The sequence below is a fragment of the Oreochromis niloticus genome, linkage group LG3 (genome assembly GCF_001858045.2).
Source record: "Oreochromis niloticus isolate F11D_XX linkage group LG3, O_niloticus_UMD_NMBU, whole genome shotgun sequence".
Taxonomy (NCBI): domain Eukaryota; kingdom Metazoa; phylum Chordata; class Actinopteri; order Cichliformes; family Cichlidae; genus Oreochromis; species Oreochromis niloticus.
In genome coordinates this window covers 36328125-36347069 of record NC_031967.2, presented here as the reverse complement: position 1 = coordinate 36347069, position 18945 = coordinate 36328125, and the positions used below count along the sequence as shown (strand labels likewise).

Below are 18945 nucleotides of genomic sequence, written 5' to 3'. Positions count from 1 at the left end.
ACCGCAGCACAACGAGTTTCCCCTTGTTGCATTAGAGCCTGTGATGTTGTAAGAGTTTGAATCGCGAGCCGATCACATTGCTATGTAAACTTTTCAAGCACTTTAATAAACAAGCAAGCAATTCCACCTCTCGCATTATTGCGTACAGTTGACAGCGCATCAGGCAAATAGGCAGGCTCCATCCCCGGCCTCTAGCGACTGTGGAAGTCGCTACACTCCTCTTCTTTTCTCTTTTTTTTAAACTTTAAAAACGGGTTGTGTGTGAGACTTTAAATCAACAAAATATAAAATATACATTTTAAATTGTTATAGATCCCTTTACCCCTGGTCATAAAGTGTTTATTTATTTTCTTACTCTTCTTATATTTATTGTTTGTTTACTTGCACTGCTGTAACTGGAGCCTCGTCGTCACGTCTCTCTATATACTGGACTGTCTGTAGCGGAGATGACAATAAAGTTTACTTTGACTTCAGCAGCGAGCAGGCGCACCGAGGGCTCTCGCGCTCACTTTTCGCCTATAGAATTTCGAAAAAACATCGGTGCAAATTATAACTCTGTATCATAATGTCCGGTGTTTTCGTGTTTGTTGGTTTGTTTCTATTTTGTTTTATTTTGCGAGTTGGTTATTAGATGCTGCTCCAGCCACCCAGAGAATCCCCACCGCCCCGCCCTCTCCTCCCTGTGCCGCAAGCAGCAGGCGCACCTCGCAAACGGAGGGCGCCCTTACTCCCAGCAAACGGGCGATAGAAAACCGATCGGTGCCTATGACATTCCCAATATGCGCTGGCTGATGTCGGGGCAGCATGAGTACGAGCAATTTTTTTTTTGCCGATGCCCGTGATGACACCCCCCACCACGATGCCGCCCCGGGCAACCGCCCGTGTCGCCCGTATCTAAAACCGCTACTGTATACGCGGCGTTTTTTCCTCAATAGTTTCGCCACGTTAGCGCTAGCAAGCACTCTCTGCTTATGAGCAAAAAACCAAAACAAAACAGGGGAAGTTTTAGGAGTGACGGCGAGAGAGAGCGAGAGAGAGAGCGAGAGAGAGAGAGACACAGCAGAAAAAGAGGGAGAGCGAGTTTTGAGATGTGAGAGATTTGTGGCGTTTAGCGTGTTTGGAGTGTGTAGTTAATGTGTTGTCTTGTGTAGTTAGTGTGTAGTGTTGTGGATAGTTTTGTGTTGTGTGTCAGAACAATGAGGCGACAGGTAAAAAACAGCAGTGATACACCTGCTGCTGTCAGACCTGCAGGTATCAGGCTGTGATGTTCTCCTTTATAGTGGACAGAAATGATTTTTTTGGAGTGGCACAAATAATTTGTGGCATCTTATTGAAGAACAGCTGATTGTTCTGTAAATAGTTTGAAATGGTTATTTTAAAAAGGGTAAAAGGTAAATGGCTGCAAATAACTTTGTTGTTTGCAAAACTTGTGCATAGGATTTTAAAATTGACAATTAATATTTGCATTTGAAGTTATGAAATATGATTCATTAAACATATTTATGGTTGTTACAGTAAAAATATAACCTTTTCTACTCTGATTTTATGGTTTTTGCCTGATTTTAGATAAATTCTGGTTATACAGTATGACAAAATGAGAATATAACTGTAAATTCAGACACGTGAGGCTGCGCTAAAAAGAATGATACCAAACAAGGCAAAGCAAATAGTTTTTAAAGGTAAAATGTGGAGAGAAAATCAAGAGTAGTAAAAAAATGGCCAATTATACCCTGGACCCCAGAGGGTTAAACGTTCTTTGTTTTTTTTAAAGTAACGCAATAGTTACTTTTCCAAGTAATTAATTACTTTTAGAATATTGTAACTCAGTTACTAACTCAGTTACTTTTTTGAAGAAGTAACTAGTAACTATAATTGAATTACTTTTTCAAAGTAACTTGCCCAACACTGCTCAACAGTGACTCAGTGCTCTCACATCCACCCACACAAACACAGACAGGCCGTACAAACTCCACACAGACTAACCATCTTTGCTCATATACAACTCTGAGCGTTATTATCTCTCAGCTATGAGCTTCTTGTGCATGTCTGTGTTTGCCTACACGAGGGGGCGGATTTGACTTTAAGGGAAAGCAGGAAGGTGTGCCATTATTGTGCAAGGAGAAACGTTGCCATTTGTTTCTTTGGAGCCATGAGAGAGTTGAACTTTTTATAATTTTAAATTAAATTTAAATTTGGATTCCTTCCTCAGATATTTGGACAATTTTGTTCTTTTTTGGTGACTATCTGCTCTTTCTGCGTCCGACACAGGACTCTGCAGTAAGTAAATGTCCACAGAGGCCTGCATGCTTATACAATTTTATAAAAGTATATAACAAGTGTTCCGTAAGGTTCCTCTGACAATTGTATGCTTTAAATAGGTGAACTGTACTTTAGATTTATAATCGCCTAAAGTATGAGTCTGCATTCCTCTTCAGATCAGAAATACGTTAGATATGTTTCTTCAGAGTAATTTGAATCAATGGTTGTTGATCAATATTCATGACAGTTTGTATATCAAGGAACCGACATCACAGCCCATTGTTCATTTAGTGAGCTCGTTTCTGTCATTGTGCAAATGTATTGTTGATGAGGTTGGGGAAACCTGCAGTCGGCTGAGACAGAAGAAGTCACTTGGATGAGTGACGAAAAGTTTTTCCCGCTTAAAACGTTACGTCCAGATAAACAGAATCAAATTTGGGGATTTGGGGACTCGAGTCCACACTGGGCCTCACATTCACCCCGTAATGAAAACTAAGCAAAGCAGACCGTCATACACTTGTGAATGTGGAAACTAACAAATAGAGCTCTGCTGTCAGTTCATTGCTCCGTCTCAAACAGTAGCTGTGTCCCAAAACGTCGGCTGCATCCTCCGGAGGCCGCATTTGAAGGCCGATTACGTCACAGCCCGGCGACGAAGGCTGTCCCAATTCGTCGACTCCTTCAAATGCAGCCGACAAATGCGTCCTTCATTTCCCCGAATTTGAAGGATGGGTTGGGTGTGTCCTTCGTGGCCCACCATATCCCAGAATTCATAGCGTGGTCCAGCCAAATTTCAGCTGCCAACAATGGCGGCCGCTACTAAGTTTTAAAATTAGTCTTATTAATCTTTCTGGGTCACAAAATAAACTTTTAACATATTTTCAGGTGGGAAAGTGGCGGTGTAAATTTCAAATATCTGCTTGGTTTATGAAGACATCTCATATTTGCAAAAGTGCGCCGACGTTTTCGGAGACGTCTGTTACCCACCCGCTCGATAGCAAACCGGGGGATTCAATGGTCGCTCGAGCTGGCGAGAGCAGCGGACTCCCGGCTTCATCGTTTTCAGACCCCCGCTCTTTCGCTACTCAGGTTAAACATGATATATAAGTCACTCGGATAACTTAAAAATCTAATTGTTTGCCTTATTTCGGTGTTTTATTTGTTCGTGAGTAAATCGGGTTGGCTGAGATCAAAGTTATTAGATTATTAGATAAAATAAAACTTTATTAATCCATCGGGTGGGTTCCTCCGGGATTTTCACACAGCTGAATAAACGTCAAACAGAAAACTGATTAAACAGAAGTGTGAGACGGTCGAGAATTTACGCCAGTGTCCTGTTATATTTTAGATAGCAAGGAGCAGACGGCCGAGTTTATTAAACTCCACCGACACAGCGGTGACGCAAATCTGAAGGCTAGACCGTCCCATTTCACAGCCTCGCACTTCCGGCCTTCTCGGTCTTCGAAGGACCCGGCCCACGTAGACCGCGAAGGCCGGGTCCTCCGAAGGATGCAGCCGACGTTTTGGGACACAGCTAATATGTTTTATCTCCATTCCATAACTTTCTTTTGATTAGCTTCTCCTCATAAAAGAGAGTCAGAAACCGAAGCCTGACTCCTGAGATTGTCAGTATGCTTACTGAGTTTCATGAGCTGATTCTGCCTTTTAATATAGTTCCTAATATATTGTGTGTTTTTCCTCCTGCAGGTCAAAGTAACTTCACTATGAGTGAAGAACAGGAGGTCTACCAAGCTGAGGAAAAAAGTAACATCACGATAACATGGCTGCTCCATTTCCACACCAACAGGCCTCCTGACTTCCTGCAAATAGACCTAATGAATGTGAAAAGGAAGGCACAGGTTTTCTTCTATGACAGTGAGACTGGCACTGAGGTGTATCCAGATGAGAACTACAGAGGACGACTGCAGTGTGAGCCACAGCTCGCCAGGAAAGGACGACTTGAAGGTCTCTTAACTGATCTCAGGCTCAACGACACGGGCACATATCACTGCATCGTTGTCCTTAACGAAGAAGTTCATTCCAAAAGATGTGACCTCAATGTTACAGGTAAGATGACATCACTGACTCTTTTGCTGGTTTCCATAACAATAACTGAGTAGTATCAGATATTTAGACTTGCATAATTAAAGGACTGTACTCAGTCAGTGTGTTTCTATACATTCATGTACATTTTTACAGCTACATCACGGTCAGACACCAGAAAAAAAATCAGCATCAGTATTAACAACATTATCACAACCATGCACTCCTTTACCATTAGTTACTCTCTCTCTGTCTCACACACATCGATTTTTCTTCTCTGGTTATGTCATCCAGTCATGTTCATCCTGAACCAGTGGCCATGATATAAAGTACCACAGGCTGTGAACGCCACATTAGCATGTACACTCACAGCCACTTCATTAGGTACGACCGTTTAACTACTTATTGATTCAAATATCTAATCAGCTGATCACATGGTAGCAACTCGGTGCATTTAGGCATGTAGACATGATCAAGACGACCTGCTGAAGTTCAGACTGAGGATCAGAATGGGGAAGAAAGATAATTTAAGTGAGAGTCATGAAGTGACTTTTGCTGCCAGATAGTCTGGTCTGACTATTTAAGAGCTGTTACTAATGAAGTGTGTAAAACTAAAATTTACACTTGATCTTAGTCTTAATCTCTTAAGTCTTAAGCAACTAACTTTGTTAATTAGTCACTAAGTTTTCTTGAGGCAATGATCCCTTCACTCATCCTCGTTCAATTTCATTGCAGCAGCATTTAAAAAACCTGTGGAAGTGACATCAAAACCAGCGAACTCTAAGAGGATCGGCCTCCACGCAGCTCTGGCTTTGTTTGCAGTGGTGATTATAGCGCTATCACTGCGTTACCTGCCTGTAACACTTTTTAAATAATATTACTTGTATTAATGTGAAGTAGCAGCCCATTACAGATCACTCCTCAGGTCACCTCTGACTGTAATGAGACTGCTGCCAGTGTTTTTCAAATTCCACAGAGCAGTGCACATTTACATCACCCCCCACTCTTCTAAAATACTATGAAAAAGTCTTGAGCCCCCGATCTCTTTACATTTTGAATCCCAGGAGTCAGATGTTCTTGTAAGTCTTGAAAGTCCAGTTCTTATACCTGACCATTTTCACAGAAGTCTTTCCAGACAAAAGGTTAAACTCCAAGTAATGCATAAAAAACAAAGTTTGCCTTTTTGACAATCTTTTAATTATTACTACCTCCTTTAAAAAAAAAATAATGTTAATTTACGTAAACAAATGGAGAAGGATAAGCTAACTCCAGCTAGCTTTAAACATTTTTCATCCAGCACTTTGTTATCAGACTTTGATATTGTCATATTTAGCACATGTGTGGCTAATTAACTCATTAACTAATTAGCCCTCATTATGTGTGTTTGTATCTGCTCCTGTTTATAAACCATATGAAGCACTTTAGACTTCATGAAGGTTTGTGTGCACTTCTGCTTCAAAGGTCAACAGGGTCAAAACACTTTGGTGTTGACACTTTGCACACAAATTGGTGTGTTGAAGAACACCAATCAATGAGTCGACCAATCAGTGTTTACCCATAGTTGACCTTAAGAAGCTGCTTTTTAAACATTTTTTTTATTTGAGATACATAGAATACAAGATCAGTAAAACTGATGTAATGTTTAAAATTTTAAATCTCTTCATTAGATATGAGGCAGTGTCATATCTAAATGCACTGATGTTTAAGAGTGGCCACTTTAAAGATTCAGAGCTCTCATATTAGACATAAACAACACCACTGGAGAAATAACCAATAACTCAAGATTAACCAATAAGATGCTCTCTCACTTTGTTTGTTTGTGTGGGATCTCTCCGAGTACTCCAGCTTCCTCCCACAGTCCAAAGACATGCAGTTAGTGGGGATAGGTTAATTGAAAAATCTAAATTGCCCATAGGTGTGAATGCGGGAGTGAATGTGAGTGCGATTGGTTGTTTGTTAGCCCTGCGACAGACTGGCGACCTGTCCAGGGTGTACCCTGCCTCTCACCCTATGACAGCTGGGATAGGCTCCAGCACTCCCTGAAAAGGATAAGCGGAAGCGAATGGATGGAGAAAAAAAAACACCCAGCACGCCCCTGCGGGCGGTTTATCCTTCAAGCTCGGGTCCTCTACCAGAGGCCTGGGAGCTTGAGGGTCCTGCGCAGTATCTTAGCTGTTCCCAGGACTGCGCTCTTCTGGACAGAGATCTCCGATGTTGTTCCCGGGATCTGCTGGAGCCACTCGCCTAGCTTGGGAGTCACCGCACCTAGTGCTCCGATTACCACGGGGACCACCGTTACCTTCACCCTCCACATCCTCTCGAGCTCTTCTCTGAGCCCTTGGTATTTCTCCAGCTTCTCGTGTTCCTTCTTCCTGATATTGCTGTCATTCGGAACCGCTACATCGATCACTGCAGCCGTCTTCTTCTGTTTGTCTACCACCACTATGTCCGGTTGGTTAGCCACCACCATTTTGTCCGTCTGCATCTGGAAGTCCCACAGGATCTTAGCTCGGTCATTCTCCATCACCCTTGGGGGCATCTCCCATTTTGACCTCGGGACTTCCAGGTTATACTCGGCACAGATGTTCCTGTACACTATGCCGGCCACTTGGTTATGGCGTTCCATGTATGCCTTGCCTGCTAGCATCTTGCACCCTGCTGTTATGTGCTGGATTGTCTCAGGGGCATCTTTACACAGCCTGCACCTGGGGTCTTGCCTGGTGTGATAGACCCCAGCCTCTATGGATCTTGTACTCAGAGCTTGTTCTTGTGCTGCCATGATTAGTGCCTCTGTGCTGTCTTTCAGTCCAGCTTTGTCCAGCCACTGGTAGGATTTCTGGATATCAGCCACCTCCTCTATCTGCCGGTGGTACATACCGTGCAGGGGCCTGTCCTTCCATGATGGTTCCTCGCCTTCCTCCTCTTTCTTGGGTTTCTGCTGCCTGAGGTATTCACTGAGCACACTGTCAGTTGGGGCCATCTTCGTGATGTATTCGTGGATGTTTCTTGTCTCATCCTGGACTGTGGTGCTGACACTCACCAGTCCCCGGCCCCCTTCCTTCCGCTTAGCGTACAGCCTCAGGGTGCTGGACTTGGGGTGAAACCCTCCATGCATGGTAAGGAGCTTTCTTGTCTTTATGTCAGTGGCTTCTATCTCCTCCTTTGGCCAGCCTATTACCCCAGCAGGGTACCTGATCACGGGCAGGGCGTAGGTGTTGATGGCCCGGATCTTGTTCTTACCGTTCAGCTGACTCCTCAGGACTTGCCTGACTCTCTGCAGGTACTTGGTGGTTGCAGCTTTCCTAGCGGTCTCTTCATGGTTCCCATTCGCTTGCGGGATCCCCAGGTACTTGTAACTGTCCTCTATGTCTGCAATGTTGCCTTCTGGTAGTTCAATCCCCTCAGTTCTGACTACCTTCCCTCTCTTTGTTACCATCCGACTACACTTCTCCAGTCCGAATGACATCCCGATGTCATTGCTGTATATCCTGGTAGTGTGGATCAGTGAATCGATGTCTCGTTCACTCTTGGCATACAGCTTGATGTCATCCATGTACAGGAGGTGGCTGACAACCGCTCTGTTCCGTAGTCGGTATCCGTAGCCAGTCTTGTTAATGATCTCACTGAGTGGGTTCAGGCCTATGCAGAACAGCAGTGGGGACAGAGCATCTCCTTGGTAGATCCCGCACCTGATGGTGACTTGTGCTATGGGCTTGGAGTTGGCCTCTAGTGTTGTGTGCCACATCCCCATTGAGTTCCTGATGAAGGCTCTTAGGGTCCTGTTGATCTTATACAATTCTAGGCATTCCAGTATCCAGCTGTGGGGCATTGAGTCATAGGCCTTCTTGTAATCAATCCAGGCTGTGCACAGGTTGGTCAGTCTGGTCTTGCAGTCTCGGCTGACTGTTCTGTCTACCAGTAGCTGGTGTTTTGCGCCTCTGGTATTCTTGCCAATCCCTTTCTGTGCCCCGCTCATGTATTGACCCATGTGCCTGTTCATCTTAGCCGATATGATGCCTGACAGGAGCTTCCATGTAGTACTGAGGCAGGTTATTGGTCGGTAGTTGGATGGGACCGGTCCCTTCTTGGGGTCCTTGGGGATCAGGACCGTCCGACCTTCGGTTAGCCATTCTGGGTGTCTCTCGTTAACTAGCAGCTGGTTCATTTGTGCTGCCAGACGCTCGTGGAGTGCAGTCAGCTTCTTCAGCCAGTAGGCGTGAACCATGTCGGGGCCTGGTGCTGTCCAATTCTTCATACTGGAGGCCCTTTCTTGGATATCTGCCACTGTGATGGTTACTGGACCCTGTTCAGGGAGGTCGCTATGGTCTGCCCTCAGATCCACTAGCCACTGAGCATTGCCGTTATGTGTTGTGTCTTTCTCCCATATGCTCTTCCAGTATTGCTCCGTCTCCAGCCTTGGTGGTGCTGTTCTGTTATTATTGGTCCCTTGCCACTGAGAGTACACCTTTGCTGGTTCTGTGGAGAACAGCTGGTTTATTCTCCTGCCTTCTATCTCTCTGGTGTACCTCCTCAAGCGGCTGGCCAAGGCTGTGAGTCTTTGCTTGGCAGTTTCCAAGGCCTCAGGTATGGACAGCTTGTTGTATTTCTTATGCACCTTCTTTGTCGCGCCTTTCTGCAACTCCGTTAGTTGGCTAACCTCCCTTCGTGCTACTTTGATCTTGCCCTCTAGCCTCCTTCTCCATGGAGGGTACTGCCCCTTGTGGCTGTTCAACTTGTAGCCAAGCATCTCACTGATCACTGCTGCCGTAGTGTAGATCAGCTTGTTAGTGTCGGTAATCGTGGTTGTAGGTATCATCCGTAGTGCTGCATTAACATCATCTAGCAGACCTTCTGAGGGTACTTCACGTAATCTTGGTAACCGGCTACGGGGGATCCAGGTTTCAAGCTTGGCCATTATCCTATCTTTCAGGTCAGTTCCTCTCGCACTCAACGATCCTTCTCCTATCGCACTTGGGGCTATGTACCCAATCTCGGGTGGGGGTGATGATATCTCCCCCCTGACCTGGCGTCCTGACTCCTCCTTGCCGTAGCATTTATGTTGTACCTCGTCAATCTCTAGCTGTGAGAGCAGTCCCTTCTTTCGAATGTTGGAACACTGAGCTACTAGTTGTTTCGCCGTCATTGTGGATGTTGGGTATCGAAGAATCCATAGGTCCCTCATCCTATTCATGTAACCCCTTCCGCCAGGGTTACTTGCGTAGTAGCATTCCAACAACGCCCTGTTTTCGTCTCTTGCCCACCGATGCCTTCTTGTTCCAGTAGCCCACTTGTCGTCAGGGTGCCCTGGTTCCTCAACACCTGACGCGGACCTTGTTGATCCGGGCGACGTCCGAGCCGGCATGCCTTCATATTTATCTGTCTCGCTCATGTCTGCGGTAGGCTCACTTTTAGCATAGGGGGTCTAGCCTTAGGACCCTTACTGGATACAGACGCCCCAGGCAGGAATATATATATATATATATATATATATATATATATATATATATATATATATATATATATATATTTGTCTCTGACCAGGAATTTAGATTTTGTTAAGCAAAATAACAAAAAGAAAGTCTGGCATTGTTGAACCTGGTCCACAGAATAATATCTCTCAGGACTTAATTTCAGTTTTAGATCTCTTTGCTGTTTCACTGTGAGGTCTTGAAAGTTTAAGGTCCAGGGTTTAAGGTGTTAACTCAGACGTACCTCAGTCTCAGTCATTTGGGTTTCTCTTTGTGAGTGACCTGTCTCATTGACAAAAAAGGTGATCTGTCACCAACTTTGTTGGGATGTGGAGATGGTGTGTGGCTGCACTGCAAAGTGGACAGACTCTGAGAGCAGTATTAGTATAGTATTAATATTTTAAGTCTTTTTTTAGGTTAGGTATGTAAATAAATAAAATAAGACATTGGTGTTTTTTTCTGCACAGAAGCTAACAAAAAGTCTTTAATTAGAACAAAGAAAAAAATCAAAAGATTTGCAACAAAAAAGGATTTTAAAACAGTTTTGTACAGTAAATAGTAATAATTGACTTCTTTTAAATTTGGTAACAAAGAAGGAATTTATTAATGTTGAAGAGAAAAAATGAAAGGATGTTAAGCATGTACAGCTTCATGCTAATTTTGTATATTCATGCTTCTGCTTTATTCAATAAACATTTAAACACAGTAAGTTTTTTTTGCTGTTTGTTTTTTAAAAAAATCATTAGTGCATTAGATGTTTTTCACCAATATTTTTATGTTAATATCATCTAAAATATGTGTGTGTGTGTTTGTGTGTGTATCTTATGAAGATGATAGCTGAGCTCTTCTGAACCATCCCAGATTACAACCTTCCCACCAACACACAACACTGTGTGTGGTGTAAAGCTCCAAGTGTTACAGGTCTCAGTGGTTTCTCCAAATTCACAATTTTGATAAACATAAGGCATGCAAAGAAACAATCTGATCCCTTATTATTATTATTATTATTATTATTATTATTGTAGAAGCGTCTGTGGCTGTTTGATGGTCTCAGTTTTTGAGGGAAGCTGAAATGTTGATTTGACAATGGAATTAATTTCAAATGTTGCTCAAAGTCTTATTATAGCTCAAGACAAACATGATGTGTAAAACATATTCACACCGTGAGGTGATAACAGTATGAGGACTTATATAACATTCATCTAGTACAGATCATTATACTGGTCTGTCTCCAGGTACTTATTTTATGCATTTATTGACAGGATGTAATCTATTTCGACAACTGGTACCAGAAAACAGTGGAAACAAAAATATAGGGCTACTAGTTGTAGTCGCATATTAGAGTAACAAAATCATTTAATGCCAAGTTGCTGTTTCTTGCAAAAGATTTTCATTGAATAAATTCATAATGCTCTAACTTGCTATTCTGCAGGGGAAGAACTGTGAGTGTGTATTGTGTAATCTAATGTGCTGGTATTTATTTTGCACCTTTCTAGTCTTCTTTGGTCATTACCACATATCCGTATTCCGTTTTCCTTTTTGGGATCACATAAGAAAGTAACCTTAGTGGAGAAAAATGGTAGGCTGGTTAGGACATACTGATTGGGGGATAAAATACAGCAATAGTTAAATACAATTTTGTAATTGTGTTTTGATGAAGCTCCATGAATGCATGTTAAAATACTCAGACTAATAGTTTTACCTGTGGACTTTCACAGATTTATATGTGTTCCTCTACCAGAGGCCTCGGAGTTTAAGGGTTCTGAGTAGTATCATAACTGTTCTTAGCACTGTGCTCTTCTGGACAGAGACCTCTGATGTTGTGACTGGAACCTGCTGTTTTCACTCTTCCACTTTTGAGGTTACAGCTCCCAATGTTCCTATTACCACTGGGATCCCTCTGGACCATCCACGTCTGCTCTAGTTGTTCCTTCAGTCCCTGGTACTCCTCTATTTGCTCGTCCTCCTTCTTCCTCAAGTTCCCTCTGCTGGCATTGCCACATCTATCACAACTTCAGAGTTCTGCTGCTTGTCAAGCACCATCATATATGGTTGGTTGGCCAGAAGCTACATGTTGATTTGCCACTTAAAGTCCAATAAGACTTTTTAATCTGTGATCTAGAAGCTTCAATTCTATCAGTGTAAAAGCAACCTAACATCAGACTAGGACTAAACATATTTGGGGGGTTGAACATGTTAAAAATGTAACACTATAATGACAGTGCCTTGGTTGAGTAGACCTAATGTCAGTATGTAAAAATGGATTACACTAAAGTAAATTGATGACATGTGCAATGGCATGACATATAATTCATATGTATCCATTTTCTTTAAGTGTTGTTTTGATGTTACGAAGAGTAAACTTGTCACATACAGCAGTTTAATAGCTGAGTGGATATTTTGGATAGTTTAGTTGTGCATAAAAGTGCAGTTTCTTTGCGGTAGTATCAAATGTTCTTTAAATAAACTGACTTCCTCAAAATGATCTGCTTATCTCACAGATCACTTGTTAAGAACCACTGTCCAATGACTCAGTAAAGCTGAAACCACACTTAATAAAGCTACATGATTTTAGTGCGTCTAAGATTTTAAATGTCACTCCTGTCGATACAAATGGCTGCTTGGACACTTTCAGCTGCCATGATATGAGTTCAGCTTGTGTCCCATCATTCGGAGAGAGACCTGCTGTTTCTTCACTCTCTCTGGCTTTTTCAGAAATTAAGAGTCATGGGGGGAAGTTGTACTTTGGGTCATTCTGACTGTGAGACAGAGAACAGCTGTGCCAAAGTCAACTCTGCAGCACCTCCTCAACTCCATATTCAACAAGAAGCATTATTCAAAATTCAGAAACTCCTCCAGTTTTAGCTACAAAGTAAACAAGTTTCCTCAAATCGAACAAGGATTAGGATGTTATTTTTATGGCCCCTGCATATTCCTAATCTAACTGTGATATAGCACTGATATTTGTAACCTCGGATTGATTAGGACTCACTAAGAATAACTTCAGTTACAAATAAACAAACAAAAACCCCAAAATGAAATGAGGAGTTTTATTAGCTATAGTAAAACTCAGGAAAGCTCTCATATAACATTTATTTACCAGAAGCATGAAAGATTTTGTCTGCTTTATGTTCCCCTTTGATCATAAAGCAGCATCAGCAGTATTTCAAAGTCACAAAGTCAAATTTAATCTGAAACTTTGTTCATTCATAATCACAACATCAAAGATGTTTCATGATGAACAAACTGCATACAGGTAGATTAATGATGTTGATGTTTGTACACATATACATTGTGTCATCACATCGCTATCCTCATTAGCATGTTTTGGGTGTAACTGAACAAATATAAAGGAGTGAAAAAAAGGGAACAAGTGACTAAACAGTTTTCTTATAATCTGACAGACGGAGTGAAGTGTCAGACGCTGTTCTTCTGAAGTTTAACAACTTTTCTGCATCAGGATCAAAACCAAAATGAAAATCCTCCATGTTCTCTTCTTTGTTTTCTTGTCAGGTGAGGACTGAATACCTCATTGTTTCGTTCATGCTGTTCTTTATTTATTTTTATTTTTTAAGGGAACTTTATAAAATGCACATATTCACATTTGATGTTGATCTTGCTATTATTGTTATTATCTGACAGATGCAGCTGTGCTTGTCAAGGCAAAGCTCAATATTTGGTCTGCAGCTGAAGGAGGAAATGCTTCACTTAACTGCCACTTAAATTTACCTGGAAGCACAAAGTTCTTCTGTAAGGAAAAATGTGAGCGAGCAGAAGATATCCTCATTAAAACAGATGGAAGCACAGCTCAGAGTGGGAGATACAGCATGAAGTATAAAGATGGATCTTCAGGAAGAGGAATTGTGTCTGTGACCTTCACACACATGATCAAGTCTGACTCAGGACTGTACAGGTGTGGTTTGGGAACATCTTCTGCTCCAGATTCATATGCAGACTTTGTGGTCAGAGTTTCAAATGGTGAGTTTGTACTAAAGTGTGTGTGTGTTTCTGTCCATGTGTTTTAGCCTAAGTACCTGCACCTACAAGCATCACATTATCAAATGTGTCTTGGTTTTAACAGCAAAACCCTCCCAAGTTAACATCTCTGATCCAGAATAATAGAAGCAAGAAGTTTGCTCTGTTTGCAACAATTGAATAGTGGCTAAACATTTGATATTATGGGAAAATTAAAATATAGCAGATGAAAGGTCACCCATCTGTACTTCAAAATCTTCATTTTGTGAATGTAACATTTTGAATGGCTTCATTAAATATCCTAATGTTATTGTAGAGTAGTAACTGATCCTGCAGGGGGTCAGGTGAGTGTTTCTGAGATTTTCACTGATTTTATATAAAAATCAGAATATCATTAATGATGCTTACATGCTACAGGAAATGTGACACAACAGCTTACAGGAAGCACAGACTAATTAATGTTCTTCTATTTCACAGATCTGGATAAAAACTCTGGTTTTACTCACACAGAAACTGAGGGAGAAGCAGTCACATTGGGATGTTCCAATACTGTGTATGGACACAGGAAGTTCTTTTGTAAGAATCAGTGTAAGAATGAAGGGGAGATCCTTATTGACACAACTAATAACAAATCTGTGAGTGGCAGATACAGCATTGAATACACAGCAGGATCTCTGTTTGGACTGTATATGACCATCACACAGCTGACCAAGTCAGACACAGGAGGGTACAGCTGTGGTTATGGAAACCCTCTGTCTCCAGATTCATACGACACTAACGATGTTGTTGTCATTGATGGTAAGTAGGATGGTAAGAAATATGTGATTTAAAAAACAATAGCATGCTTTGTTATTCAGTAAGATGAAATAAGATAAAAACTGAAGACTCCTGTTACTCACTGTCACGGTCGGGGCTATTGTCTCCTTTCACCTTATCTTTTGTTATTATCTTTTCTTTTGTTATTTTGAATAACACCTTAATTTATTTAAGTTCTAATGAGTTGCCTGTATCCTGCAGTAAAACCTGAGCAGAAGATTTGTGACTCATAATTGTATGAATGAACATTTGGCAAAAGTGCATAACAATCCTTATGTTAAATCTTTTGTTGGAGGGAGTTGTTCTTTTAAATTTTCTCTGTTTCTTCAAAAATTTCTGTTCACATACATATAAAATCATAGCTGAGGCCAAATGTATTCGAGTGTTACAGTCAAGTTGCAGTTAAAGTTGTGTTGGTGATGACATTGTGTTCAACTGACAGACAAAACCTGTGTCTCAAATGTGGCTTGAGAAAATTATAAATCAAACTGAATTTCAAAAAAATCACACCGTTATTAATTCTCGCCTAAAAGCATGATGGTGTTATATTCTGAACAGAATTTTATTTGTGATACTCAAGGTACGGTTAATTGCTAATTTAACAGTTAATGTATAAGACACTGCAGAATGTAATATTTTTTTTAAGGAAAACAATATAATCATGTGCCAAACAACCATCTGTCACACCAACATCCAACCTCACTTTTTCAGTGCACTAAAGTTTTCCACATTCATGTTTTGAAGAGTCTGAGCTCATCAGGTGATGTGGATTGATGCTGAGATTGAGTGAGAGTCTGAACATGACTTTCTAATCTGCTTTAAAGATTTCATTATAATGTTAATGATGCATTTTGTATTTGGCAAATGTTTTTATTTTCAAGTATCACTACTCTTTTTTAAAATTTGCTTATTGTTCACAGGTTCAAATCCACCTACTTCGACACCACAAGCAACAACTAAAACAACACAAACACCACCACCAACAACAGCACAGAGTCAGAGTTTCACTCCAAGGATTTCTACGTCTTCATCAGATTGCCCTGACTCCTCCTTGGGTCTGGTTGTGTGTGTGTCTCTGATTGGTGTTTTACTGATGGCTGTTTTCTTCCTGCTCCTCTACATTTATAAAACAAGGAGGAACACTGCACTGAACACCAGAGAAAATGCAGGCAACAAAAACATGGAGGTGAGTTTCTGTCACTTATTTACTTTCTGTTTATACAGGTTTCAGTGGCCACTGTTTAATCACTGTGATGTTCTTAATGAAGTGTAGTGAAAAAGAAATATTTTTTCACTTAATAACAGACCAAGTTACAGAAACATGTTCTATTCTTGTTCTAGTTCTTATTCTTATTGTTATTAGGTTGGTTCTTCTGTATTTGCATCAGTTCACCATATCTAAATGTCTCACATTTAATCCTGTCGGTATTTTGCTCGGAAGCAAAACTGCTGTACTTCTCATTTTTAATAGCAGGATACTGATAATGCATAATATTTTTGAAACCTCAGCTTTTATTTTGTTGATGTTTTATTTTCAGTTGTCTGGCACATATGAGAACTACGGTCCAACCTCCCAACATAAAGGCAGTAAGGACCAGGATCACGTCTACTCTGCATTGTAAAAGGCACAAGTCTGAAAATGCTAAAATGCTAATGTTCTGATGCTTTTTTTCTGTTTGGGCAAGTTTAAGATCTTATATAATTTGCTTCACACACATATAAACATATATGAACTGAGCTTATTTTTTCCAGCTACCTCCTTTTTAGGTATTCTTGACTTCTTTCTTTATCCATAAATCTGACTGAATGAAACATTTAATAATAATGCAAAGTCTGTAAGTGTACTAAGATTTTTAATTGCTGGAGATCAGGAAGAGTCCATTATGTATGTTTTCCATTTTTATTGACCTATTTAGCATTTCACATATATTTAGCATGTTATTAAAAAAGTTTCAGTATGCAATCTTAGCTTTGTAACACTGAGAACATGCTTATTACGCTGCATTATAAACAATTGAAAACGAGATCATTAGAAATATGTTTTATTGACAGAAACAGAAAACCAAAAGCTTTTTTCTAACATGCAATAAAATGGTTCACAAGCTGGCCAAAAACATGTAAGTTGAGCCTGATTGAAGCTTAAGAAATTTACCTCTCCTCATCCTCACCATCACCCTCAGAGCATCTTTGTCCTGTTGTTTACTGTGGTGGTGAGGGAGGCTGTCAAACTAAAGAAGAAGGCTTTGGTTGGTCTGAAGCAGCAGAGCGATATGGGAGGGTCAAAGTGTTGTTGCCTCAGCAGTTGTGGGTGAGACATTTCACAGGTTGCTTAGAATCCATAACAAAGAAAACCAGAATAAACAAATAAACACTTGTTTGTTTAGATGTGTAGTGTATGTCAGCAGGTGCATGATGGTTTCTACAAGCTGAAGAACAACAGTCACTCAGCATCAGCACAATTATTCTCTATAAGAGGAACTCAGTTGCACATCGAGGCAGACTCACTCCAAAACCTCTGAATGCTTATCACAAACACTGTAATTAACTCTGGATCCCTCTGCACACGTCATTCACAACACAACATGTTGTTCCTCAGCATGAGGAAACAGACTGAGAAGTGTGTATTCAAAGGAGGCATTCAGGTGGAGTACTGCAGGCAGTCAGAGCCCAGAACTAAATATGAAACTAAGCACAAAGTAATGTCCAACGTTTTTTAATCAAGTGACTCTAATTTTTATTCCAGGTTCTGTTTATTTGGTTATTTCTATGAAACAAAAAAAAAGATCATTTGAAATAATATAAGTTTCATATAAAAGTTTTTGTGATTCTCTTTGTTTTGCATACACTGTAATGAGTAAATCAGGTCAGACTGTAGATTTTCCTTCTTCTAGCTGTACTGACTGACCTTTGACCTCATGAATGAAGCATGATGTTTTCCTGCTTAGCTGACTGGATGCATTACAGTCAGTCACCGGCCTCGATGAGAGAAACAAGTTTATGTATATACATCATTATAGCTGAATGTGTGTCCGCCAGAGGGCGCTGCTTCTTTTGATTAAATCATCCGTTAAATGTTTACGAACTTTTGGATTTTAATAACAACATGTCAGATTCAGGACAAACTCTTTCTGCATATAAATAAAGATTGATTCAACTTTAACACTTAAGGAAATAATAGAGTCACATTTGTGTTTACAGAGTTAGAAAGTGTTTTATTTCCTTTAGTTTGAATCATGTTCTCTCGCAGAAAAGTTCATAGAAAATATAAATCATTTGATATCAGCTTCTCATCACAGGACTCATCTGTGTGAACAGATTCAGAGTTAAACACAGGAAATAAATAGAACAGGTACAAACAGTGTATATATCACAGTAATATAGTGACTTATGAGTGTCATAGAGGAGGAGCATCACAGCAGCAACAGCTTCACCAAATGTACAAAGTAACATTCAAAGAATCTCACAGAAATGCTGCAGTTTGATCATCAACACTCAGCTACAGTTAGAGCTGAAATGAGCCTGGCTGTCCAGATGGTGGCGCTATAAGCTCACTGTTTCCTGCTCTGTTACAGACATGATCTTATTTTCAGGCTCTGAACGAAGTGACTGTCTGCAGCAGTGTGAATGACTCAGAAAAGGAAGAAGCTGCTGGTTGACATGAACAACTGATGTCAGAACAACTTTGTGGTTGTTCATGCAAAACCACAAAGATGTTACAAATTGTTTCTGTTTCTGTTTGTTCTGCTTGGTAATATAAATTGAGCACTGCGTCTCTCTCAAGCTCAGTCAGTGTATCTGTAATCTGTCCGTGGATGTTCGTGTGTGCAGAATGTGAGTTTAAAGAAGAGCAGACAGCAGCAGTAAGTATTTTAACTGTAACTCTGTTTTTATGTCAAAACGTCTCTGAGAGTGTTTAAAGTGAAATCTCTGCTCTCATTATCATTAGGTATAATGTTATTATCCTGTTAAGCCCCAAAGGGCTTTCTGAGCTTCCTGTTTGAAAATGACTTGCCCAAAAGAAGGGAGTATTTATGTGCAATTACAAACTGGCACAAGCTTTGGAGTTGTCATCCAAATACACTGTAGCTCAAAGGCTACTTACTGAAAAAAATGGCAGTTTATTCATTTTAAATGATTCACTGATTGTTAATGAGTTGCACCTGATCAAATGTATCAAACATAAATCAAAAGGTGGGTTCTTGTATATCCATGAAACATTTAAAAGAACAACATCAAAAACAGACCTGAGTATGACAACATTAGCTGTCCCCTTACATTAACCATCAATTGTCAAATTGTTTATTTATTTTGTTTATTAAATCTTCTTCTTCTTCATAAAAGAATTAAATATCAATTTTCATATAACTTTTAAATTGTATGATTT

General features: G+C 40.5%; 1 protein-coding gene across 1 annotated transcript; it reads left to right on the top strand.

The window, feature by feature from the left end:
* Positions 1 to 13174: 13174 nt before the first annotated feature.
* LOC106098676 (polymeric immunoglobulin receptor) lies at positions 13175 to 16585 on the top strand. Its single transcript, XM_025902110.1, has 5 exons — positions 13175 to 13283; positions 13413 to 13748; positions 14223 to 14543; positions 15482 to 15747; positions 16100 to 16585. Exons 1-5 carry the CDS (start codon positions 13244 to 13246, stop codon positions 16181 to 16183), a joined length of 1047 nt encoding a protein of 348 aa, XP_025757895.1. The 5' UTR covers positions 13175 to 13243; the 3' UTR covers positions 16184 to 16585.
* The last annotated feature ends 2360 nt before the right edge of the window (positions 16586 to 18945 follow it).

Bases quoted from the DNA above. Each gene is read 5' to 3' on its own strand.
- LOC106098676 (XM_025902110.1), top strand. From the start codon at position 13,244: ATGAAAATCCTCCATGTTCTCTTCTTTGTTTTCTTGTCAG. The intron at 13,284-13,412 runs GTGAGGACTGAA...ATTATCTGACAG, and splicing joins CTTCTTTGTTTTCTTGTCAG to ATGCAGCTGTGCTTGTCAAG. The intron at 15,748-16,099 runs GTGAGTTTCTGT...TTTTATTTTCAG, and splicing joins CAGGCAACAAAAACATGGAG to TTGTCTGGCACATATGAGAA.